The sequence below is a fragment of the Centroberyx affinis genome, unplaced genomic scaffold, assembly GCF_046629955.1.
Source record: "Centroberyx affinis isolate AG114_WGS23_722 - 3 ecotype Tasmania unplaced genomic scaffold, CSIRO-AGI_Caff_v1 ptg002048l_1, whole genome shotgun sequence".
NCBI classification, from domain to species: domain Eukaryota; kingdom Metazoa; phylum Chordata; class Actinopteri; order Beryciformes; family Berycidae; genus Centroberyx; species Centroberyx affinis.
The window spans coordinates 235,107-257,877 of NW_027280383.1; the positions used below are offsets into that span (position 1 = coordinate 235,107).

The following is a 22,771-nucleotide window of genomic DNA, read 5'->3' on the forward strand; positions in this document are numbered from 1 at the left end:
GCAGTGTCTTGCAGCTGGGTATCGAGTGTGTGGTCGTTTTGCTTTAGCTGCGTCTCGGCAGTGTTGTTGTCTTGCATTGGCTGGGCATTGGCAATGTGGTCATCTTGCATTGGCTGGGCATTGGCAATGTGGTCATCTTGCATTGGCTGGGCATTGGCAATGTGGTCATCTTGCATTGGCTGGGCATTGGCAATGTGTTCTCCTTGGCAAGGCTGTGTCTCTTCAGTGCGCTCTTCTTGTTTTGGCCCCGCAAAGTCTGCAGCCTCTGTCTGTGTTTCCTGATTGCTCTGAACAACTACTGGAGTCTGTGTTACTCTGTTCCTGCCTTTACACTTCCTTGTTTGAGTCTGAGCTTGCACCATCTTAGTATCTTTGTGGTGTTTTGCTCCACTGTTTTTTACATTATGCACAGATCCATCTTTTTGGGGCTGAGACTGACTGGTTTCAGCTTGGTGATCCTCCTGTTGTGTTTCCAGTGTCATGCTTTCCTGAATTTGGCTGGTTATACTCTCTATAACTTCCATCTTGTCCTTGTCTGTGTTCTGACTTTTGACATCTCCCTCTCCTTGGACGTTGGAAACATTCTTTTTTCTTCTTTTATTTCTCCTTGTCCTCTTTTTTATATCTTGAACTTTCTTGCTGGGATCGCATTGTGCTTGTGCCTGAAATAGACATGCAATGTTACAACAAAAATGCAGATAAAAGGTTGTAGGTCTTAAATGTTCATATATTATTTTGTATATGTAAGATTGAGAAGCATAAGTTCCTCTGAAATCCTGAAAATTGATATGCATTCTTCGCGAGGACATGCCGTTATTTCTACCTTTTGCCTCGTCCTGGGTCTTTTGGCTGCAACATCCTCCTTATTCGTGCCATCTGTCTGGGATCCATGGGCAGCGTGGAGATCCTCCGCTCCCCCCTCCATCTGCAGGGACTCTTTTCTGAGGGGAATCCCTGATCCCCTCTCCTCCTGTTGTCTGTCTCTGAATATAAAGTTCCATGCAATTACACACTGCATGCACCCCTAACTCTCAACTTCAACTCTAATGTTCTACTTCAGTTACAAAGTAGAGCAAATGCAATCCAAGAGACAGTTTGGATTACTGTGGGCCTAAGTAAGGGAGTGGCATAATGAGAAATGCTGCCACAACTTGTTTAGGGGAGGAAAACAAATCTGATTTCTATTTCCTAGATGGGGTTATTCATCTTCTGGAAGGATCCTATACTTAAAAACATAATGTAGGTCAGAACAATTATACCAAAGACAATCCTATACTAATACTAGAACAAAACACCATGTCCTACCAACCAAGTACAGACACATTATAAGTTAATTTAGAAATGTTTTAGTGATACCATAGGAAATAAAAAAAAAAGACCATAAAGTATGACAGGTCCCCCAAAAACTCACGATAAGTACCTACGGGATTATTGTAGTGATTTTTAGTCAGACTTAAATGGAAAACTCTGTCAGCATTTATTCATAAAGCAGCTTAGAAGTTAGCCGAATGCTATACTATTAGCACTGTTCAGTCGTTAATTAGGCTATACGTTTCAATTGTAATAAACTGTAGGCTAATTAAACTTAGTAGCGTACTAGAAGTAAAGCACGATATTAACGACTAAAAACAGTAATAATGACAAGATTATTTCGGTTGTGTACCTTCTCAATAACTTCTTTTCTCAGTCCACGCAGCAACGAGTCTGTCACAAGCGATAACTTTATTGGAATAGTGGAAAACATCAGTTTATATCGTCACCTGTTGTCTCCTCCCAGTGGTGAATTTAAGGGAATGTCGTACACTTTAAGTAATGCTACTCTAAGAGCTGGCGTTTCTTTTGACATAAAAAAAAACATTTATATAAGCTCTCTATGTTAACTATGTTAAGTAGTAATAAATAAAAAACACCTTACACACAATTCAGGTCAACTTGCCCACTGTATCTGGACATGTAAGAAGTCTTCCAGTCATTATTTAGTACGTAATTGTACGACTGTCCCTAACATAAACGAAGACGACCTTTCAGTTTCATTTCTGCCTGCGTCTTATCGAAGAGGAAACTTAATGCTGCCTTCAAGTGCTCATAGTAAGCTCCCACTTTCGATTTCAGTAGTAACAAATATGATTTGTGGCGAAATAATAAACAAAATGGACCTTGTAACAAAAGTAGTTTTTGGCTGTTGTTTTGCTCTAGAAGTCAGGTGAAGCAGTGATAGGGCTACTTTGTGCTGCAGCGTCAAAATGAAGAGGAGAACATGCATATCAGCCATGTAATTGATGTTTTAATTTATTGAACAAAAAAATAACATAATGCCTATTAATAAAATTCAACACCTTTGCCAGTATATGTGTTGATATCCCTTCCATACTCTCCGCCCCCTCACATAGGCTATTATAGTTGCTGAGTCACATCTTAATTTTTCACATATAGGCAACCTAATCACCTCTTTGGTGTTGTTCATGTGCGCTCTATTTACATTTCCGATAGTTATGAAGGTTGCATAACTATCGTATGCTTCTGACAACACCAGAACCCCAGAGAAGCCATTTATTCTTTTGCTAAACTCTAAACATAGAATATAATGATAAATAATGAAGGAACAAAAAACAAAACGTTAGAAACAGAGGACTAAGACGACACGACATTGTTTGATTTATTTATTTAAGTACGTTTCTTACCATCCTTCCCAAATTAAGTCAGTCAGACTCCATACTTTCCTGTGAATTAAATTTAATTAAATTAAAAATCTAGGTGTAGCTTTTTAATGCTGTGGAGCCATCTTGTGGTCAACAAATGCTATTGCCTGTGGTGTATTTTTTTTCATATGAAATAAGTACCCTACTTGCAACAGAGATATCTGACATTATAGAAACAGTATGACATATAGATAATAAAACATATTTACAGCCTTTACATGGAGCCAGGTTATGAAAAGATAAATAAATAAATGAAAGAGTACAAGGTTGTCAAGCAGTTTGATATGTTGCAGCCCTTGTGGGAAAATTGTGTTTTTCCTCCTCATTGAATGTAACATAATAGGCTATAGCCTACTTTCTACCCCCTTCTTGAGTGCCAAAGAAACACAGAGTAACGGAATGATTAGGATTGTGTTGCAGCTAAAAGGTTCATCATCTCCGGTTCACACCTCTCAGTCCTGGGAACCAGCAGGCTTCTTGATTCTCCGAACCACGATCCTGCTTCTCCTGCCCGGTGGCCGGCTCCTCTCCTCTGTGGCCGCGGCCTCCGGCTCGCCTGGCAGCAGCCCCGGGGGTCGCGGCTCCGCCCTGGGCGGCGCGGGGCTCCTTCCCGCGCGCACGTCGTCCACGAAGGCCTCCACCCCGTCGAACTTGGAGGTCAGCTCGCCCAGGCGCTCCTTCAGGGCGTTGAACTCCTTGTAGAGATCTCCCAGGGCGTCCGACAGCGGCTGGATCCTGGGGTAGGGGAGAGTAAAAGGAGGAAGGAAAAAAAAAAAAAAGAACATCTTAGTTTTAGTGTTATTACTGGAACACTAAAGCACAAAAGCAACTTACATCAAGGGGAAAACTGAGGATTCTTCACATATCCTCAGATTTTTTTTTTTGATATGGCAAAATCAAAATGAAGATCCTGATACAAAAATGAACAAAGGACCTGCACACACCTTCCATAGTCAGGCAGCACAGTGCTGTGGTCGTGGAGGAGCAGATCTTTCACCTGGGTCATGATGGCATATTTCCAGTTGTCTAAAACCACAGTGAGGTTGGCACATCCTCTGGTGTTGACTTTCTCTGCTACATACGCAGCAGCAAGCAGAGAGAACCAAAGTGACAAAGAAACACAGAGTGATGACGTTACCAATGGAGCTGCTGTTCCTCTTATAAGCCAGTCTTCCTTTATAAAAAATGACAGATAATAAAACTATGGCCATGTTCTTTCCATTATTCCTCATATTGTAAAATCATGGTTTAAATCAGTGATTCTTAACTTTTTTCTTATTAAGGACCCCTAATTTAGTCCACATTAGGGCAACGGACCCCCATTTTATGAGATTTTGTCTCTCAGATCCCAAATCTGAGAATATTTTTTATTGTTAGATATGATTTTGTCCAGAATTCCATGACTGTCTGTATAGAGAGTGGAACTATGATCAAATGTAAATTAAATAATGGTGAAGTTTAACAATTCATCAATTTGCTGAGGACGCCCTGGAACCCCCTCGAGGACCCCTGGTGGTCCCCGCACCCCACGTTGAGAACCACTGGTTTAAATGGCAAAAGGACACTACAGGATCCTACTCTTTTCATTGCTCGTCTTGAGAAGTGAATAACAGGAGACACCAGTTACCTTCATTCCTATAGTCCCATTCTGGGTTCTGGGTTCCCCTCCGTTTCTGAGCAGCACCCAGAGCCAGCAGCAAGACCAGCAGAGCTAGAACAGCCTTCATCCCTTAAATCTGCATATTACAACAAATGCACAAAGATGCTTGAGTATCACAGGAAACTGAATTCACAATGTGCAGCAAACTGCTTTGACAAAAAGGCAACATCCAAGAGTTATATTGCCACCTAAAAATTCATCATCTTCATTACTGTATAGATGTGGACAAAGTGTAGAATACATACATACCTGCATTGGCCCAAGATGTTATCCTTTATATCACTGTCCAAAGAAGTGAGACAATGTAGTTTGGACAAAACTGAGACTTGCTTTTTGTACAGCTCATTATCTAAGAAGAGGGTGTGTCCTTGGTCTCCACTCCCATTCGAGGCGCACACAAACTGCACAGCATACATCATGATTTCACTTGGATAATAGTCAAGTGCAAGCCTGGTGAAACTTTTCTCTTCCCTTCCAAGACTGATCTGCACTGCATTCCATCAAGACGTCTGTCTTAACTCTCTGTTTTGAGCCCATCAATATAACATGAAAGTTGTTGTTTTTTTTTTACAATTCTTGTCAACACTCAAGCTGATGGGCTACTTCTTTTAAACACCAAAAACTGCAGATGAACTGTAAGCTGCCACAATGTGATGGTTGAGTCTCCTCTGGGTCCTTCTGCAGAGGTGTTTGATGTTTTACAGTCACCTCCAACTTCAGCATTCCTGGCCTTCATCTGCTGTCCATCTGCGGTCCTGGGGAGGCAGGCCGGTGTCTCTAGCGATAGGGCTCACTTTACATTTGACACCTCTGTAACAGGCTCTGATCCCTTGTAAAGATATATGTCAAGATTTTCCCTCAGGGAAAAAAGGTGGGATTCCTTACAGTATGATGAATTAAAAACTCTGCAGTGTATTGGCCATTTTACAAGATGCAAAGGTGCACACAGCAAGCTATTTGAACACAGGGTCTTGTGATGGTTAATGGTGTGATTTATTGAAACAGTTGTCTATGGCCTTTTAACAAGTCTGGTCAAAATAGTATTTCAATCCAAATGCCTGGTAAAGAACTTGAAAAAAAAATGGAAACCCCACTCTTCAAATACCCCATCTACTGTAAATCACTTGATAGATTTGGTGGTCAAAGTGCACACAGTGATGAAAACCAGGTTGAACTCCATTCAAAAGAGACCAAGGGAACTTTATGTCCATGACTAGCAAATTGGCAGCACATTGTCAATGTTGAGGAATTCTGAACGATCTATCCATCAACCAACAAATCAGACAGTATGATTATCCATAATAGGAATTCTTAGTTGTTTTTTTTTATTATTTATTTTGTTTCAAATCCAGGTCAACAGCATACAACTTTTCAGGGTCCCTAGTTAGCTCAGTGGACAGTGAGGACGTAACTCCAAGAGCATGCTTGCTCAGCAAACCTTCCCCGGATTAATACAAAAAAAAAAAAAAAAAAGATTCACTGCCATCCTTTAGTATGACATCAGATAATCGCTCTCAAGAATTCACACAGGGGCAAAAATGATATAAATGGGCAAAACAAACATTTTTTCAACCATTTCCAAATTAATCTACAACTAAAAATATATACTCACTTCATCAATGGAATTACTGCCAAGCTCTTACAAAAAAAAGCACACATCTCATAAATAGCATAATTTGCAGCCCATGGTGACTCATCCTCTTAACTGAAAAGGCCAGTTTCCCCAATAGCAACTTCTAACACTTTTAGTGACACGTTCAATCCTCTTGCCATTCGGAGCATCCTTTGGGCAAGCCAACTGTGGAAATAGTTTACTAAAGTTGGTAAAAGTTGAGGTATTCAATGCACAAAGTTAAAGCAAAACTATAGGGGAAAAAAAGCCAGTTAAACATGAAAAGTAGTGATGGAAAGAAGAACCATGTGAACTGAAATCAGTCATCTACAGTCAGTGGCAAAAGTATTGGAACAGTGGATTAAAAGTGATTCTTTCTGTCAAAAACTACAGAAGTTAATATTGTTCAAAAGCTGTAAATAAGGGGAAAGTGCAGGTTGTCAGCTATTGATTTTGCTTTTCTAGTAAACCATGTTTGAAAAATATCTGGGCAGTACTCCAATTTCAGATGAGCATGAGAAAAAATGTAAATACATTGAAGTCATGCAAGGTCATTTTGGTCACATACCTCATACACAATAACTGTATTATGTTTATTACTCATCAATATTACATTGACTGTTGACATCATCTTTGAGATGCTCTGCTTAGCCCTTAATGCAGCCTCTTAAACCTCTGCCCAGACTAGACCCAGACTATGGGTTATTGTACCAACCAAAAACCTTGGTTCCGGCACCACACTGCCTGTAAAGGGTTCCCACATAACTGCATACGGAAATTAGCAGTGTGGTTACTGTATGCTAGAGACTTTATGAACATTTAGGCAGAGTAACTCAAAGTAAGTATTCTGTTTTTGTATGTTAGCGGTGTGCAACCAAAATTGAACTTTCATTACTTAAATTATGAGAAAAATATTGGTCCCAATATTATTCTTACATGATAAAAATGACAGATTTTAACATGCAAAAGAAAAAAAATACCAGTTTTAACCCACTATCCTAATATGCCTGCTGCTGACTGTATATTAAGTGACCTATACACCCTCTAGTGCTATTGAAGAGAATAAGTGCTTTTCACATATTTTCAGGTTCTGCCCCCTTCTACACCAACTGTAGCATGATGGAAGGAAACCAAGTGGAGAAAAAAGCATTCTGTGTGGTGGACATCACTCATGATGTAAAACTACTCCTGCTGGAATAAGCTCCGGTTTCTTACTTTAGGGAATAGTTATCTGCAAAACCGAACAGAGGCAATGCTCACCTCAACCTGCCCTTATTTAAGCTCACCATGCCTCCTACTTTTTTTACTCCATCTTCCTCCCACTTCCAGATGTGCAGCACATTGGACTGATGAGACAAGTGTAATGTTAGGCATCTTTCTCTCCCCACAGTGACCTGCGACCTCTAGCACTTTGAGCGCCGAAGTCTTTGAAGGCTGAGTGATGGAAACCCATAGGGGCCCATCAGACGAGGACCATTTGTTATGGTCGGGCCCCTCTGGACTGGCGCCAGCAAGAAAGTAAGAACCACAGGTAGGGAGTGATCGAGAGAAAGTGGGGAGCACCATTTGTTTCTAGAAGCACCTCACGGCTAATACAGTGCGAGTCAGTAAGGGCATGATGATGAATGGTGCCTTGGGGCATCTTACCAGCAAAAAAAAACACAGCTGATAAAAATAGGCTACATATTATGCCTCTTCAAGTTCAAAACACCAAACCCAAAAGCTACAATTCCATCAAACCAGGGTAATCTCTCTTGAAATCACCTCCAGTGGGTGGGACATCAGTCCAAAAAGGTAATAATCACTGAGGAAACGCCTGAGCCACTGACAGCACATCAGTTCTGCAACCAGGGGGGAAAGCTAAGGGTGGATCTGGGCAAGTTGCTTTTTGCCACTGCCTTTTCAAATCTGGGATTTGACTGATTTTTAATCATTTTCAAAGTGATTTACAAATGAAAATATACACTCTCTCCTTCAGTGGAATTACACCCAAGCTCTTAGCCTTTTCAAGTCTGGGGTTGGACCAATGATTGTACTGTAAGGGACTGTGAAAGGGACCAAGACCTATAAAAACCTGACTGAGCAAAGTCCAAACTGAAGATTCAAAATTCCAAGGTATCGCTACAATCAGATAAAAAAAAAAAAGCTTAATTAAATAACAGTATCATTCCTCAAATGTATTATTTACACAACAGATTTCCAGAATATATTGTGAGAGAGGGGCACTGATGTGAGAGAGAACATCCAAACACTAGAGTCTTTGCTGTTGTCCTGAGTCACAGCAATATTTATTTGAGCCAAGAGGGGATTATTTGGGGGCCATGGGTTGAAGGAAGGAGCCTTAGCCAAAGTGCTTTACCTAAACGTACCCCGCCACTCGCGAGAGCCACTGTGAGATGGGATACAAAAACACAGTCATCAGTTTTACTTTATTTACTCATTGAATTTGGTGTAAACGAGTGCATCCCTTTGCGCTTCTTTTTCTACCCCACAGCAGTCTGTGAGATGGGAAGGACAGAGGCTAAGAGGTGGGGCGGAAAAAAAGGGCATCCAAATCTCGCAGCTGGTCCCGGCGCGGTGATGTCATTGGCGAGTTAAGAGAGGGGCTGGGCAGGGCTGGAGAAGATTAGGGGAACTGGGGGAGAGGGGCTGGGAGCGGGATGGAAAAGGACGGGGACGGGGACTTTAACTGCGGGGCAGACTGCACATTTCACAGTGCTCCGTGCCAGGCTGGTTCATGAAGGTGCAGTGGAGGCAGGACCACATGGCCGAGGATGAGGCAGGGACAGAGGGGCCGCCGCCCATGGCCCCGTACTCCAGAGAGCTTGATGGCTGCCCACCCACCGTACCTGAAAGGACAGGGGGAGGAGACGGGATGACAGAATACATGCATTAGAACACAATATAAATCAAGTTTAAACTTTGAATCAGAGCTGTGTGTGGGACTGTGCCCTCCTTGATAAGCAGTGACTTACTGCACAGCTGCTCGATGGTGGCCCACTGCTCAGACTTCTTCCAAGTCTGTGCCAGATCCTCATTGGAGGTCTTCACTGCATCTAGTAGGAGTCCAATGCTGTCCTGCAAGAAGCAACACAGATACTCCGATCAATCCAGAGGACATACGTCAACAAAAAACCCACAACATCAGTTAGCCATTTTGTAAGTCTGTTTCCACATTGTTGTGATGTTCAGGGGTTGTTGAGGATGTTATTGGAGACATGCAAATCTACTCGAGCAATCAATGTTTGATCTACAACTTTATGGGCCTATTAAGTAACTTACATCATCTAAGTGCTATGCTGTTTTTGGCTATAAAAGGGAAACAAAGTCAAACACAAAGAAACATTACTAAATTAGTTTTTGCCAATAACAGACGTTTTTGATAGTTATGGCGGGCCAAAGGCCAATTTGAAATGTAACCAGCATGAACAAAGGGACTGAGTGAAAACATCCCGACACTAGTAACCACTTCCAGATTGGAGAAAAATGTGGCCATAATCGAACCATTTTGCTGCATGACAAACACACAACCAAAAAAGATGTGTGCTTGCCTTGCCTGCATATGTGGCTTTGAGGTAATGTATTGACTTACTCTCAGCGGCATGACTTCATTGGTGACCAGGAAGAGGAGCAGATGGAAGTCTGACACGATATTCAGGAATACGGCGGAGGTGCACTGGGACAGGTATGTGGCTAAACTGTGGAAATCCTATGGACACATAACAAAAAAATGGGGACATGGTCAAGATGTATATCTTCCTCTGACCCCCGAGGAGGGTTTGGACTCCCAAAGTGACCCTAATTTTCTCTGGTACTAAGCTGTGACTGATCATGACAGGTTGAAATGTAGCAGAGATATGGCTCCAGTGGACAGAGGGAAGTCAGAGAAGAGAAACGGTGTAACAAGAGCCTTGTGCGCCAGAAGTATGTGGGTCATTCCTTTGGCTGCTACAGCTAAGAAGCTGTAACAAATAAACATTATTACCACATACATGCTTAACAATTAAACAGTTAAACTTTTAGTTTTAGTTGCAACAATCAACCACAATATTCCAACAAGAAAAATTTACGTTTTCACATTGCCCCCCTTTTTTTTTTTTGCTTATCAATATGCCTATTAATTGAGACTGGTCAAATCAGAGGTGAGAAGGTTTGGATAAACAGGAGTCTATCTGTGTAACTTAGTTACTTGTGTCTCTCCCAGGACATCACGATTCTCTATGGGGAAACGTTGTGTGGAGGAGAAGGTGTACTGGGGGTCCTTTGGGAAAGTGGTAGTTATCTGTGGAAGAAGAAAATGAGAGGAATTTATTTAGAAGCCCATTATATTACCAAAGCCAAAATATGAAGTAGCGTACACTGCAAGAACTCCACAAATAAATGGAAAACATATGCTGCCAAAACAAAAAATCATCTACTGAACATGGAAAAAGTCATATCATACTCACATCTATGATAAGGTACTCCACAGGAAGAGGCCGGGCTAGAAATGTGACATCATTTCCAAATTTGTCTTTATCCTGTTGGTTGGAAGGAGAAAATCATTAGTAGGGACTGTATATGAATTGATTCTGTATGAGGGGACATTATTCTGATCATTAGAGATGCAGTCTGATCATTTCTGTCATGCTCAGATAGAATGGATTTCGACCTTAGGCTATCACTATATATATGTATAATAATATCATAGTGGCAGCTGCATGTGTGTGTCCGTCCTTGTATATGTGTGCAGCTATAAGCCTATACCTGTGTGGTGTATGGCTTATTACCGTGTAGAAGACGTCCGGTACGTACTGCTCGGGGCTGGACTCTTTAGCGTAGCCCAGCTCCGGGGCGTCTCTACAGGGCAGTAGGCACTCGTCTCTCACCAGAGCCATGCACTGGTTGGACACCTGGTAGCCCTCAAAGTGCACCTGTTGGTCTGGACCGCCTGCACACAGAGCACAAGAGTAGACAAATATATTAACCTGCAGAATATTGCAACACTAGTCAAGTTATACCGTTTCCCCTTGTTGCTGGCTGAAGAAATATTTCCATTTTCATATTACTAACTATTCAGTAGTGCAATCCTATACCTGCTTAAGGCGATAGTTAATTTTGGTCAAACATAGTACTCAAGACTTATGCCCTCAGGAGTTTCTGAGCTATCACCATCAACAATGGCTGTCCCAACAATAAATAAATAGTCATGCAAATTGCTAAATACTCCTGGGTGCCTGAAAATAACTATATATTGGAATAAATCACAATTACCATTAAAGGAAGATGGGAAGGCTACTATTACAGCCTATTTAGGTTGTCTATTTCAATGTGATATACTTTAAGTGATTAATATCCAAATATTCTTTGGCCCTATAAACATGTAACTCATTTGCAAACAGACTGCTTCTTTATACAAGGGAAAGTAAAAACAGAGAGGAGTTTGCCCAAGCTGGAACAAGTATAAGAGGAGGTCTTGCAACTTTGTAATGGAAGGAGTGTAAACACTTGGCCTTGAACACACAGACCAAACAAAGAGCCCCAGAGAGCTTGAGTTTAGTCTTGTATTATGTTGCTCCACTGGCCTCAAAACTAAGTCCACTATGTACCTGCTTGAGGGGATTAAGGAACAACTCAGGCACCTCACATGCTTCTGAATACACTAAATGGATGTATATTTCTATATATTATATTATTACTATTATATTACTAGGTGGTCAATAAGAAGTAAAGTGAAGTTGTTCAATTACTAGTTTCGTAATTTTAATAATCGCTTTGCCTAGAGTCAGACTGAAAACAAAGCACACGTTTAATTTTTCAAATTAAGCCACCGTCTTTAATGGATGATCGAGTTCCTAATCAAGTCATGAGATATTGTCACTCAATATAGTACTGCTAGTATGGAAAGTCCTTCTGGCTTATGGTTTAAGCAAGATACCTTTTTGAACAGTCACTATTAAATTAAGGGCCTCTGTACAGGAAATTGGGAAAAAAAAAAAATATTTTAGGTAAATGTTAACATTAATGTTCATGGTCTAGACACAAATAACAGTATCAAAATCCTATTTCAGTTTTACTTTAAGGTTAGAATAAGAGGTGGTGAAGCTCATCTCAGCACTCAAGGCCAATTTCACCTCAGAGTAACCAACCACTTACCTGTTGCCACCACAGTCACAAATTTGGAGCCAAAATGGCCGTCTCTGGAGAGTCTGCAGGGATTTGAATATCGATTCTGGAAGTATCCAGCTGTGATGCACTCCTCCGCACTTAGGTAGTACGAGTCCTAACAAAAGTAAGGACAACAATTAGGATGTGAAATACAATACATGTCTCACTGGCTTTAGCCTGAAAAACATAACTGCGTAGAGTTATATGGATCCTCACCTTGTTTCTACTGTAGCGAACGGTGCCTATCCTTGTATCCTCAGAGACAAGGTCAGTGAAGATCCATCCCACCTACCAGCCAGAGGAGAGCAAACAGTTGAATTACAGCAAAATCATCCTAATCCACACATCACAATCATAGAACACACCCATAAACAGTACAGTAGCACCGCATCCAGGATAGAAAAGGCAAATGCTGTCCATACACAGCACACAAAGTTCTGCACTCAAGCAAAAGGCCTTTTTTTCCTTTATAACAAGAAAAGCATATGTGATATAAGGGCTTGGTACGTTCATGGCCTGGGCAACATATGGAAGCTCTTTGCGCCATCACACTCTGAAGCTTCAGGAATTCTGAGAATGCCACCATATTGATGACAGCCTCATGCACTTGAGAGAACTGCTCCCCGTCTCTAATCATTGGAAAGGAATGGGCATGCTAGGCAGACAAAGGATACATGTAGTGGTGGGAAGTACACCGGTACAAACGTTACACTGGTAGAAGTTGTTGCTAAGGTTTAGACTTGCCCATACCGTTTCTACCAGATGAGCCAGAAAGGCTGGAGGTGAACAGACCTCACATTTGCCATGTGGTAGTGCTGGGCAATAAAACAATATCTAGTTTAATTTTCCTCGATTTCGAAATTAAACCAGCTTGATAACTTTTGATAATGACCATAGCAGAGTTCCTCTCATCCTTAAAGGATAATTCTGGTTATTTTCAACCTAGGGCTTATTTTCCTAGTTTTTGTCATCATGCCGATTTATTGTGGTCAATATTTCATGACTTACTTCACTGTAGAGCTTTACGTAGCTTCAGTTAGCTGGGAGTGCTGCTGTCCAATACACACACACACAGCAAACTCTCCAACAGTTTAACCCAAAAAGCAATTAAAACACGTCCTATCAACACGTCTTCAAATTGTTGCGACTGAACAATTATCATGAGATTTCAGATATAATAGTCCATTTGATACTTTTTAGCATTACTCACATTCGCATCTTCTTCACTTTGCTGGCTGCCAGCTTTCTGCTGCGTTCAGGTCAGATTGGAAGAAGCGGAAGAACATTGCTTGATTTCGTTATCCTTATTTAAAGATGGTTATAGTGTTGAAAAATTTAAAAATTGCTCCTGTTTGTTCGTTTATTTATTTTTTAGTTTTATTCTGGCAATAAAAAAGTGTTTTAAATGAAAGTTGACTGATCTATTCATCTTTTATTCAGGAGTATAATTAACCCTTTAAACCTGACAGAAAGAGTGATTTTATATATATTGTGATAAAAATTGATATAGCCATATTGCCCAGCACTACCATGTGGACGTATTTACGTTCTACAGACGACGTAAAGCAGTTTGTTGCGCAAAATTGTTGAAAACATGTGGTTTAGGAGTAGTACCCATGTGCGTTCATTTATGTTAGACATAATGGTTGAGGGAAGCGAACGTAAACCCAGTGCACTTCCTAACAGATAAGACCAAAAAAAAAAGCCATGGAAACCAACTATGGAAAACATCTACTGCTAGCTTTGTTGCACAACTCTTTGACAGGGGTGGTAACACCAGCAACCTATTTCACCAACTGAAGACGAAACACGAGTATAAGTATTGTAAAAAAAATACATTTTTCAATTGGTTTGTTTCACCAAAGAGTTTATGTGAGTGTCCCAAATAACAAAAGTCAAAATACTCAATTGTGACACCTGCCCTATAATTAACAAAATATTAAAGTAAGTGAACTGTTGAAAACCCTGGCAAAAAAAAAAAAAACTCTCTCACATTTTGTACTTAAAATATCTCAAATGACATCGCCCACCACTGCTGGCAAAAGTCCACCGAGTTCAAGATTCAAAGTTTGTCACACTGCTGGAGTGAAAACTAAGTGTGGAAGCAAGATAGGAAACGGCCTCATTTAAAACAGCTGCACTGAGTGACACCAGATCAGCTAAGTGTCGTACGGTTTTAATGTGCCTTTTTGAAGCTATATAGAGCTATAGTTTTAAATAAAGCAGACAGCAGGAAGAGCAGCCCAACCTTGCACAGGCCCAGTTTGGCAGCGATTTCATCCACAGCTGCAGCCTTGGGATCCTCCAGCAATTCCAGGCTGTTCTGAGTGGCATTCTGAAACATATGAGGGAAGAATGGTGAAACCAACTATATAATAAGAATAATAAGATAATAAGAATGGAATATGTCAGTGTTGAGACCTAAGCCTTGGTCTGTGCAGGATGCCATACTGTCTTTTTAACAACCCCCACCCCTCTTGAGGACCACAATGGAAATAAGCTCCTGTGCTTTATTTGTAAACTGTAGGTCAAGATATTGCTCTGGCTCAATCTTACTCATGTACTTGTTTTTAAGATTATCAAATAAATTCAATCAATCAAGCGACTTAAAAAAAAAGTGAAACTAAACAACAATTAATGAAAGAAAAATACTGTGGAGCTGCTGAACAAGGACTTTCAGTTATTGATGGATAGAATATTGTATGAAGTAACTGAGAAATAAACACTCCTATTGATTTGATAAGACTTATGACTATTGGCAACAATTACCAAAAAAAATGAAGATATGCCATACAGTAGCAAAAATCTGAACAAAAACATCAAATAACCACATTTTCTTCAGAACTTGAACACTGCTTGAACATTCAAAACTGCTGCTCTATTTTTTGTGCATTTATCCACCTTTGAGTCTACTGCCCCCCTGTATTTACCCAAGGTTACTACAACTCTGTAGAGGAGCAGTGGGCTTTCTTGATGTTGGCGTTTCAGTGTCTGATCACAAGCGCCAGTTTAATATTGTAGTGTTAATTTGCAAGGTGATTTGCAGATGATGCACATCTGCACATATTTCTGTACATACATTACCCACAACCTGTTAAACTGTTAAATGTGAACAGCTTACAATGCATATTTGCATGTCTGGACACATTTCTGTACATGTGTTCTTCCATCTGTGTACCTAATAATGAGAGTAGCTAGCGATGCATACTTGCATATCAAATCTGTAAATCTGTTACCAAAGATGCTGTATTATTTGGTTTGTTATTCTAAATAAATTCAACTGTTGTAATTACTCATTGTACTATCTTCAGTATTATATTTGTCTTATTGTCATCTATACCTATTCTCTGCGGCTGTGATGACCCAATTTTGCCATAGGGATCATTCCAGTCTCATCTAATCTAATATGCCAGTTTTTACACAACCAGCACTAATCGTTTTTCTTCACCATGTGTGAGCAATTCCTATGCTGTTTTGAAAGTGTTTTCACAATTTCATACTTTTGCCAGACCTGAATTTCTTATCTTGAATGGTGGTTAGTGTTCAATATGATTTATATTGATAGTCATACTGCCTAGCCCCTATTCACTATGCCATCCCTGTATAGATGAAGATTATTCTTCATAACAACAACAGTCATGATATGCAAGATCAGAGTCTGAAATGAACATCTGCCACCTGCCGAAAGCTGGTAAAACTTGACTTTGGCAGATAAATCAATAACAACACCCTCCATACTGTCCGGTAACATTTTGAGACAACAGCATAGTCCTTCAAAATCCTCATTCTGTTGTACTTCATGATGAATTATAAACTTTATCCATTGTATCTGAGTAAGCAAATTCAATTAACACAGCACCTGATTCAATACACAAAACAGCATTGAAAAGGGGTAGGGTGACAAGTTTCGATGGAAAATGCCTATTCCAGTCTTGTGTATTTATATAGCCCTTTATCACAAGCATGTCTCAAAGGGCTTTACATAGCATCATATACATAACTTTGCGAGATGACAAGGGGTCCAAAACATAACAGTATTTTACCCATACTTGACAGAACATTTTATGCAATTTCTTAAATTTTCAAGCTCTGAAAATTACTCTTTTATTTATTTTTTTTACACCATACATTTCCAGACCTATGTAGGATGCCAGTAAATTGAATCCAGACCGCACTCACCTGTGGGGGCTCGTAGATGGCAGCCACCTCAGCTCTGATGCCCAGAGGGATGTCTGTGTGCTCGGTGTACCTGCCATACAAATAGCCCATCCTCTGGCTGCCCGTCTTCCTCCAGAAGTCCAGGAAGCGGTCAGCAATGGTGTGGTTCTCAAACATGATGTTGTCCACGTGTCTGTATTTCTGGGATAAAAAATTTAAAAAAAGATATATAAATTCATGTGCTCTCTCCTTTGCTATTATTTCTCTTCTTAACCCATATCTCTTCCAGGATCAGTCTAAGCTCACAGGACTGTTGACAAAGCACTACAGTCCTGACCCTTACACTCCTTACTATTGGTTTCTTTGAATTTTGGTGATCTACTCTAGTAATGCATTCATTGTAAGCTTCTCTGCTGCAGGCACACAGGTATCAGCACATACTTGTCTGTTGAGGGTGATGGCACTGGGCTGGCACTTGGTGCAGATCCCCTCTGGCCAAGGAGGGTGGCCCTCACAGCCCGACTTGATCTTACAGCTGATGTTCTCCAGGGCTGCAAACTTCCCTCTGTGGAAGAAGAGATCGGGGAGGATGTTAACATTTGACAAGCAGGGCGTGGGTATTTCCACTGAGGAAATCAACAACAACAACTGGTGGTGCTTCTTACTTATCAGATCCACCGGTCAGCTTGCGGATGTAGGCGTGGAATGACATGTGCTTGACTGGCGGGTCTAGGTGATTCAGGTAGTCTTCGTCAAAAGGCTGGCGAGGAAGGCAAGTCAGAGCAAAATTGAGAAAACGCAGGTTAACAGTGTTGGTGTTAACATTATGATCTGTCAAGGCAAGACCGACCAAAAACAGAGACAAATTCACTTACCTCTAATGGTACACAGTGCACACACTTTCCAAGGGCACCATGTCGACATCTGCAATAAGCAGAGGATCAGTATGTACTGAAATCTACAGCTCACTTGTATCTTTGTGTTGGCTTTTGTCTGTTCAACCTACTCATGTAAAAGGTCTATGAAAAAAAATGAAATCAAAAATCAATCCTTACAGCTGTGGATCTTTGTTCCTGTAGATTTTGCCATCCTGCTTGGCCAGGTACTGATCAATTTCATCCTCCTGGATCTGGGGTGCTGACTGAGAGCGATGAATCAAAGAGGATGAAGAAGAGGATGATGAAGAGGATGAGGAGGAGGTGGAAGGTAGTGACGAAGATGAGTGTGGGGTGGCCGTGTCCATGACCTCCCCGGAGGATCCTGAGGAGCCTGAGGGATACAGGAACAGCATGTCTCCATGCCTAGAGAGGGAGATGAGAGGAAGAGAGAAAATGAAAATCAGTGAAGACAAAACTAATACAAGTGGCAAAGAAAACACAATTAATGAGTACATTAACATGCAGCCAAATAATCCATTAACTGGGCTAATTTCATCTCATTCCAAATAGGATGACCTACTGTAATGTACATATTCTCAGGTTTAATTTTTACTAAAATTAAATGTGATTATAATTATATCAAGCAATTTTAAGTGTCTATTTTTGGTCAAGCTGCATAAATAATCCAGTGTGGTCTGCATGTAAAAACATTCCAGGGTAGCTGCACATTTGACAGAAAATTCTATGTCTTTTCCATGACAGTTCTTTCATGATCAATACGTTAGCATCTATGTTCACATGTTACTTTTTTCTGGATGGCACATTTGAATGTCCCAGTTGTTGTTTTGATTAGCTACAACTATCACTTGGACATATATAATGTGGAAATATATTATACGTGTCATTATTCCTTTAAGCAGATACCTAGATCTTCCAGCAGCTCAATGTTAAACATTTGACTAGATGAAATCCAAGAAATTTTCATGACATTTCAAAACCTGGATAGGTCTCCATACGACTAGAGAACACAATTTAAAAAATTAAATGCCTTTTAGGTTCTAAATCTAACTTAAGTAGTGACTGATAAGTTGTCAAATTTAGGTTCCTTTATATTTCTAATAATGATCATGATTAACACTGCTAGCACTCACTTGATCTTTAGCAGGCTGAGGGTCTTGTTCTGGGACAGGATCTCTCCAGTCTTGTTGCGGTTCAGGTAGATGGAGAAGCCATTGGAATTGAATCCAAACTCTTTGGCCACCTGAGAGAGAGGAGAGTGTCCTGTGCTGGTTAGCAGGGATGAAAAAGGGCTCGAACAACCTTGCATAATTTTGCCTACAATCAAGAAGACACTAATCTTCTATGTGCTACCAAATGCATTTGATGTTGAAAATCAAAATAAATTATGTTTTCAATCAAGCCAAGTGGATTATGAAAGTAGAAATGATTCATCCTTCCTTGGAATCTACTCTATGAAAAAAAAAAAAAAAACATGTTCCAATGAAAAATATGCTTGAGTAAATGGGTGTCCAATCTTCAAATGCCAATTAACCTGTCAAAGCAGATTATCAAAGAGCAGCTTGGCATTGGAGAAAGTGGGCTTGTGGGAGCAGCTCATAAGGTCATCACAGAGCAAGCCAATCTCAGAGCTATTAAGAGCACTCCGAGTCAGCCAGCCAAGAAAGTATCCCATGGCAGTTTCATCATCACATCTCATATCAGACAGGGACTCAACCTGATGCTGGTCACCAGCCTATACTTCATCATCTGAGGTATAATTAATACAATTTGAGCTGCAATGTATACATCAGCGTATGATTATCCTTGCAGTAAAACTGAATTTATGATATGACGCTGAATATATTCTCAGTAGCCAAGACAGTGACATAGATGCCATGACATCTGATGACATGTAGACATCATAGGCCATCTACCAATGGCTTACGACTATGTAGCATTTAGGCCTAAACAGCAATACCAATGTACTAGCAATTCATGAATCTGGCATTGTGAAACAGTAGCCATACTGTCGTTTTCTCAACTTAAGGTCAATGCTGCTAGATCTTCTGAGCAAAGTAAAGCACTTATTTTACTCAAGCCACACAACAGGACCCAGTTTAAGATGCTATCACTGGATGCTGGGCGAAAATGTATACTGTCAAACTTTATGAGATAAAACATTATTTTCAGTTCCATTCATTCCTTGTCTCAGTTACAGAAAATAGCCTGTGGGGCTCACAGACTTTCTCTGCTTTGCCTCACACTCACTGTTCTATTCCACTGGCTGCACATTAGTGGGGAACGAAAATACTCTTTTCATTGATCTGCAGAAAGCACAATCCTGCTTTAACAAAGATACATGAATGTTTAATGAGGTGCTGCTGCAACACTCCACTGTGACTAGTCCGATGAATCATTCTTCTATTTTGGGGATTCAAGATCCAATGATGTGGTAATTCAAATCCCATTTATGTCATTATGTCATTTATGCTTGTGTTCTGATGTTTGCACAGAGTTAAGACAGAACAAAACTAACTAGGCTTACTCACACTCAGCCAATTTTAACACCAAAAACACATTTATTTACTATGTTTCCTTCTTTTCTTCCTTCCATACTCTCATATGTGGGGTAGGAGCTGGGGTTTAAACCACTACCTAGCAAGCAGCTGTGATAAGGCTACATTTCACAACTGTGCAAAGCAGTGCATCCGCCACACTCTCTGAACACAAAGCTCCCCGGCGAGCCATGCATCCAGAGTGGATTCCTCCCGTTAGCCAGCCGGGCATATGGGAGCACTGCAGCGCTGCACTGCCCTGGCCCTTCCTGCAGAGCGTCATACATAAATTAACACTGAGCAGGCACAGGCAAAATCCAGGGAAACACGGGTGTACTTTATGACAACAAAGTACACATCAATACTAGCACCGCTGTAGTGTACGTGTTGTACCACTGGCAAAAACATGCTTGCAGAGAATAGTGGGAATGAGGGGGGCATAATGACTTGGAACAAAATGATTACCTTGAGGGATTTATTGGAAATATGGTCTCAGTGTGAAGTCTAAGAAAATGAAAGTGTTGTATTAGGCCTATGAGATTTTGATAAATGTATCTGAACAAATTGTTACATTTTCCACACAGTACCTTCTTCAGAAAAGCAGCAGCAGTCTCCCTCTTGGTAGAAGGAATTTTCTTCATCCCATCTGGGGACTGTACCCTGATGATCTTAATGAGAAACAAAAGAGCCCAAATGAAACCCCACACATACTGCATTCAGTGGTCTGTATGTCAATTCAAATACTTTGGGTTTCAGGACTCCAGTGTTAGTGGTCTAAACTAATTGTGAAGCAAAGATAGAATAAACCAAAAACTGCCCGAGAGCGATCTCCCAATACCTTTCAGTCAAACAACTCCTGCTCTGACAGAGGTGTCAGTGTCAGGACAGTATGACAACGATGACAGTGCAAAACAGTAATGTTAGCTCATGAGCTTCTACCTTTCATCCAAGCGGCTTCAACTAGTTATGGCTATGTTGAAGGTTTTGCGGTGAATTAATTGTTGGGTAGCTAACGCTGTCACGGCGTTAGGGCTCATTCACAAAGTCAACAAAAATGTCACTTTTTTGTCAACCCACAAGAAACATTAACGCTTCTTTGAAAATCACACAACACCGATTTAACCTGGCTAGCTAGTGAGCTAACATGCTAAACAATATTACAGAGTTTTATTCCGAATTTTCAGTTGTTTATCTAGCTTCACCGTTAGCCAACTATGCTTCTTTTCAGTTGGACGTCGTAAGATAGCCAAAGGCTACGGTGAGCTGGTTAGCTTACTAACTAGGCCCCAGTCATTCTCTGGCTAGCGATAGGTAGCTAACGTTAGCTAGCAAGCTAATTCTGCTGCCTCATCACTCCGGACTTCGGCTAATAAGCTAGCTCACGTTAGCTGAGTCCGACTCCTCACTAACAACAATACAACCTCCTGTCATACTTACAATATTATCTGCCATATTGCTCGGGTGAGTGTTCCCGATAGGTATCGCTGTGTTGCTAAGCCGACAATGATTACGGTAATTACAAATTTAACGTAACGTTACTGTCTGGATAGTGTCAACGAAACTCCATCCCACAACTCAAACACCGGGTGTTGCATACATTAGCGACCGTCAGTTTCCCAGTGGTCCCACACCCCTAATACCACGGTCGAAACAATCCTTCTCGTAGCTAAAAGCGTGTGTTCCACTGTCTTAACTGAAGCGGTACTACAACTCATTGTGCAATAGAACAGCTAACAAAATAAAATGCTGTTTTAAACATTCAGAAATGTATGTTGGACAGGACAAGGGAACATTATACAACTTCAATGCACACGACCTTACTGCCTAGGCTACTGCAAACTTGTTTTTTATTTGACCTTGACTTTTTTCCGCATTTTGTTATATATAGTATAGAGGACCAAAATAGTTACAATAAATATGTGTCAGTGAAATAAATAATTACATAAATAAATACATAAATAAATAAATAATCAATTGATTGTTTTCCTTTAGTTTAAAAAAATATTAAATAATATTTCATAATTGTTTTCACAATAACATGACTATATTTAATTGTATTTTTATTTCATAAAAACTTTTTTTAGTTTTCAAATGGCTTTTATTTTCAATTACATGATGATATTATTCAGAATTACATTTTTCAAAGTAGTTCTTTTATTTACCTTTTTCTTTTTTCATTGATCCTCTTTTCATTTCATAATAACACTTTTCATTTCATAATGTAACTTTTCATAATGTCTCAGCCGTCTGCCAATCAAAGTGAATGGGGCGGGATCTATTTGCTGATTTGGTAATCCTTTGCAATCGATTATTTTTCCTGGCTCTGAGGCTGGTCTTACCCCATGGGCCAAATGACGTTAAAAAAGTCATAATATTACGAGAATAAAGTGGTCATTTTGAGAAAAAGTCAAAATATTACTTTAATATATTATCACCTGGACCTGACACCGCGGTAGAGAAGAGGAGCATTTCACTTCCCCACAGCATCCCGACAGCTGCCAATAGCACCCAGCACTTCAGCTACACTCAGCTAACAGGTAATTGTAGGGAAATTGTTTGCTAACTCTATCTATGTTTAGCATGCATTCCTACCTATGACTCCTGCTATGGATGTCAATTTTGGGTAATTTTTCTTGGCCCAACATCTGTCATCGACCCTGGTTTCTTCTGTGTGCGTGTGTGTGTGTGTGCAGTGAGCTAGAGGTGAAACCTCCTGGAGATCTGTCCTCTCTGTCTTGTCTGTCTGAGGAGCCCAGACCCAGTCTGAGCAGAGCAAAGTGCTGGGAGCTCCTGTTCTTCTCTAGCAGAATCTGATGGAGCAGGTAGGAAGAGGGACCAGAGCCCCATAGGCTTTGTGGAACCGATTAATTCAACATTTATTTGTTAGGCTAACTCTAGTCAGGATTTTCATAGTAATCCTCGTTTTTTTCAATGTGACCATGGCATCCCTCTCTGTGAAGTTCCCAAGACTATTCTTTATTAAACTACCTGCTTAAGCCTTCGTTTGACATTTATTGAAGTGAGAGTTGCCTGTTTTTTTTACCTTGCATCTCAAACCAATG

General features: G+C 40.4%; 1 protein-coding gene across 2 annotated transcripts; it reads right to left on the bottom strand.

Moving 5' to 3' along the window:
- Positions 1-5,377: 5,377 nt before the first annotated feature.
- On the bottom strand, positions 5,378-21,290 carry nploc4 (NPL4 homolog, ubiquitin recognition factor). Of its 2 annotated transcripts, XM_071531171.1 has the most exons (18): positions 21,147-21,290; positions 20,297-20,377; positions 18,306-18,415; positions 17,495-17,577; positions 17,332-17,428; positions 17,152-17,200; positions 16,942-17,036; positions 16,718-16,841; positions 16,298-16,477; positions 14,367-14,453; positions 12,335-12,406; positions 12,107-12,233; positions 10,741-10,901; positions 10,420-10,491; positions 10,161-10,253; positions 9,564-9,680; positions 8,947-9,049; positions 5,378-8,820 (listed from the first exon to the last, which is right to left on the bottom strand). In XM_071531171.1, exons 1-18 carry the CDS (start codon positions 21,159-21,161, stop codon positions 8,657-8,659), a joined length of 1,830 nt encoding a protein of 609 aa, XP_071387272.1. In that variant the 5' UTR covers positions 21,162-21,290; the 3' UTR covers positions 5,378-8,656. The 2 variants fall into 2 exon arrangements, with proteins under 2 accessions (XP_071387272.1, XP_071387271.1); XM_071531170.1 differs by having other exon boundaries at positions 17,332-17,577.
- Between the last annotated feature and the right edge of the window lie 1,481 nt (positions 21,291-22,771).

Excerpts from the sequence above, each read along its gene's own strand:
- nploc4 (XM_071531170.1), bottom strand. Across the intron at positions 10,492-10,740 it reads TACCGGACGTCTTCTACACG|GATAAAGACAAATTTGGAAA; the intron begins GTAATAAGCCAT and ends TCCAACCAACAG. Across the intron at positions 8,821-8,946 it reads CACCATCGAGCAGCTGTGCA|GTACGGTGGGTGGGCAGCCA; the intron begins GTAAGTCACTGC and ends CTGTCCTTTCAG.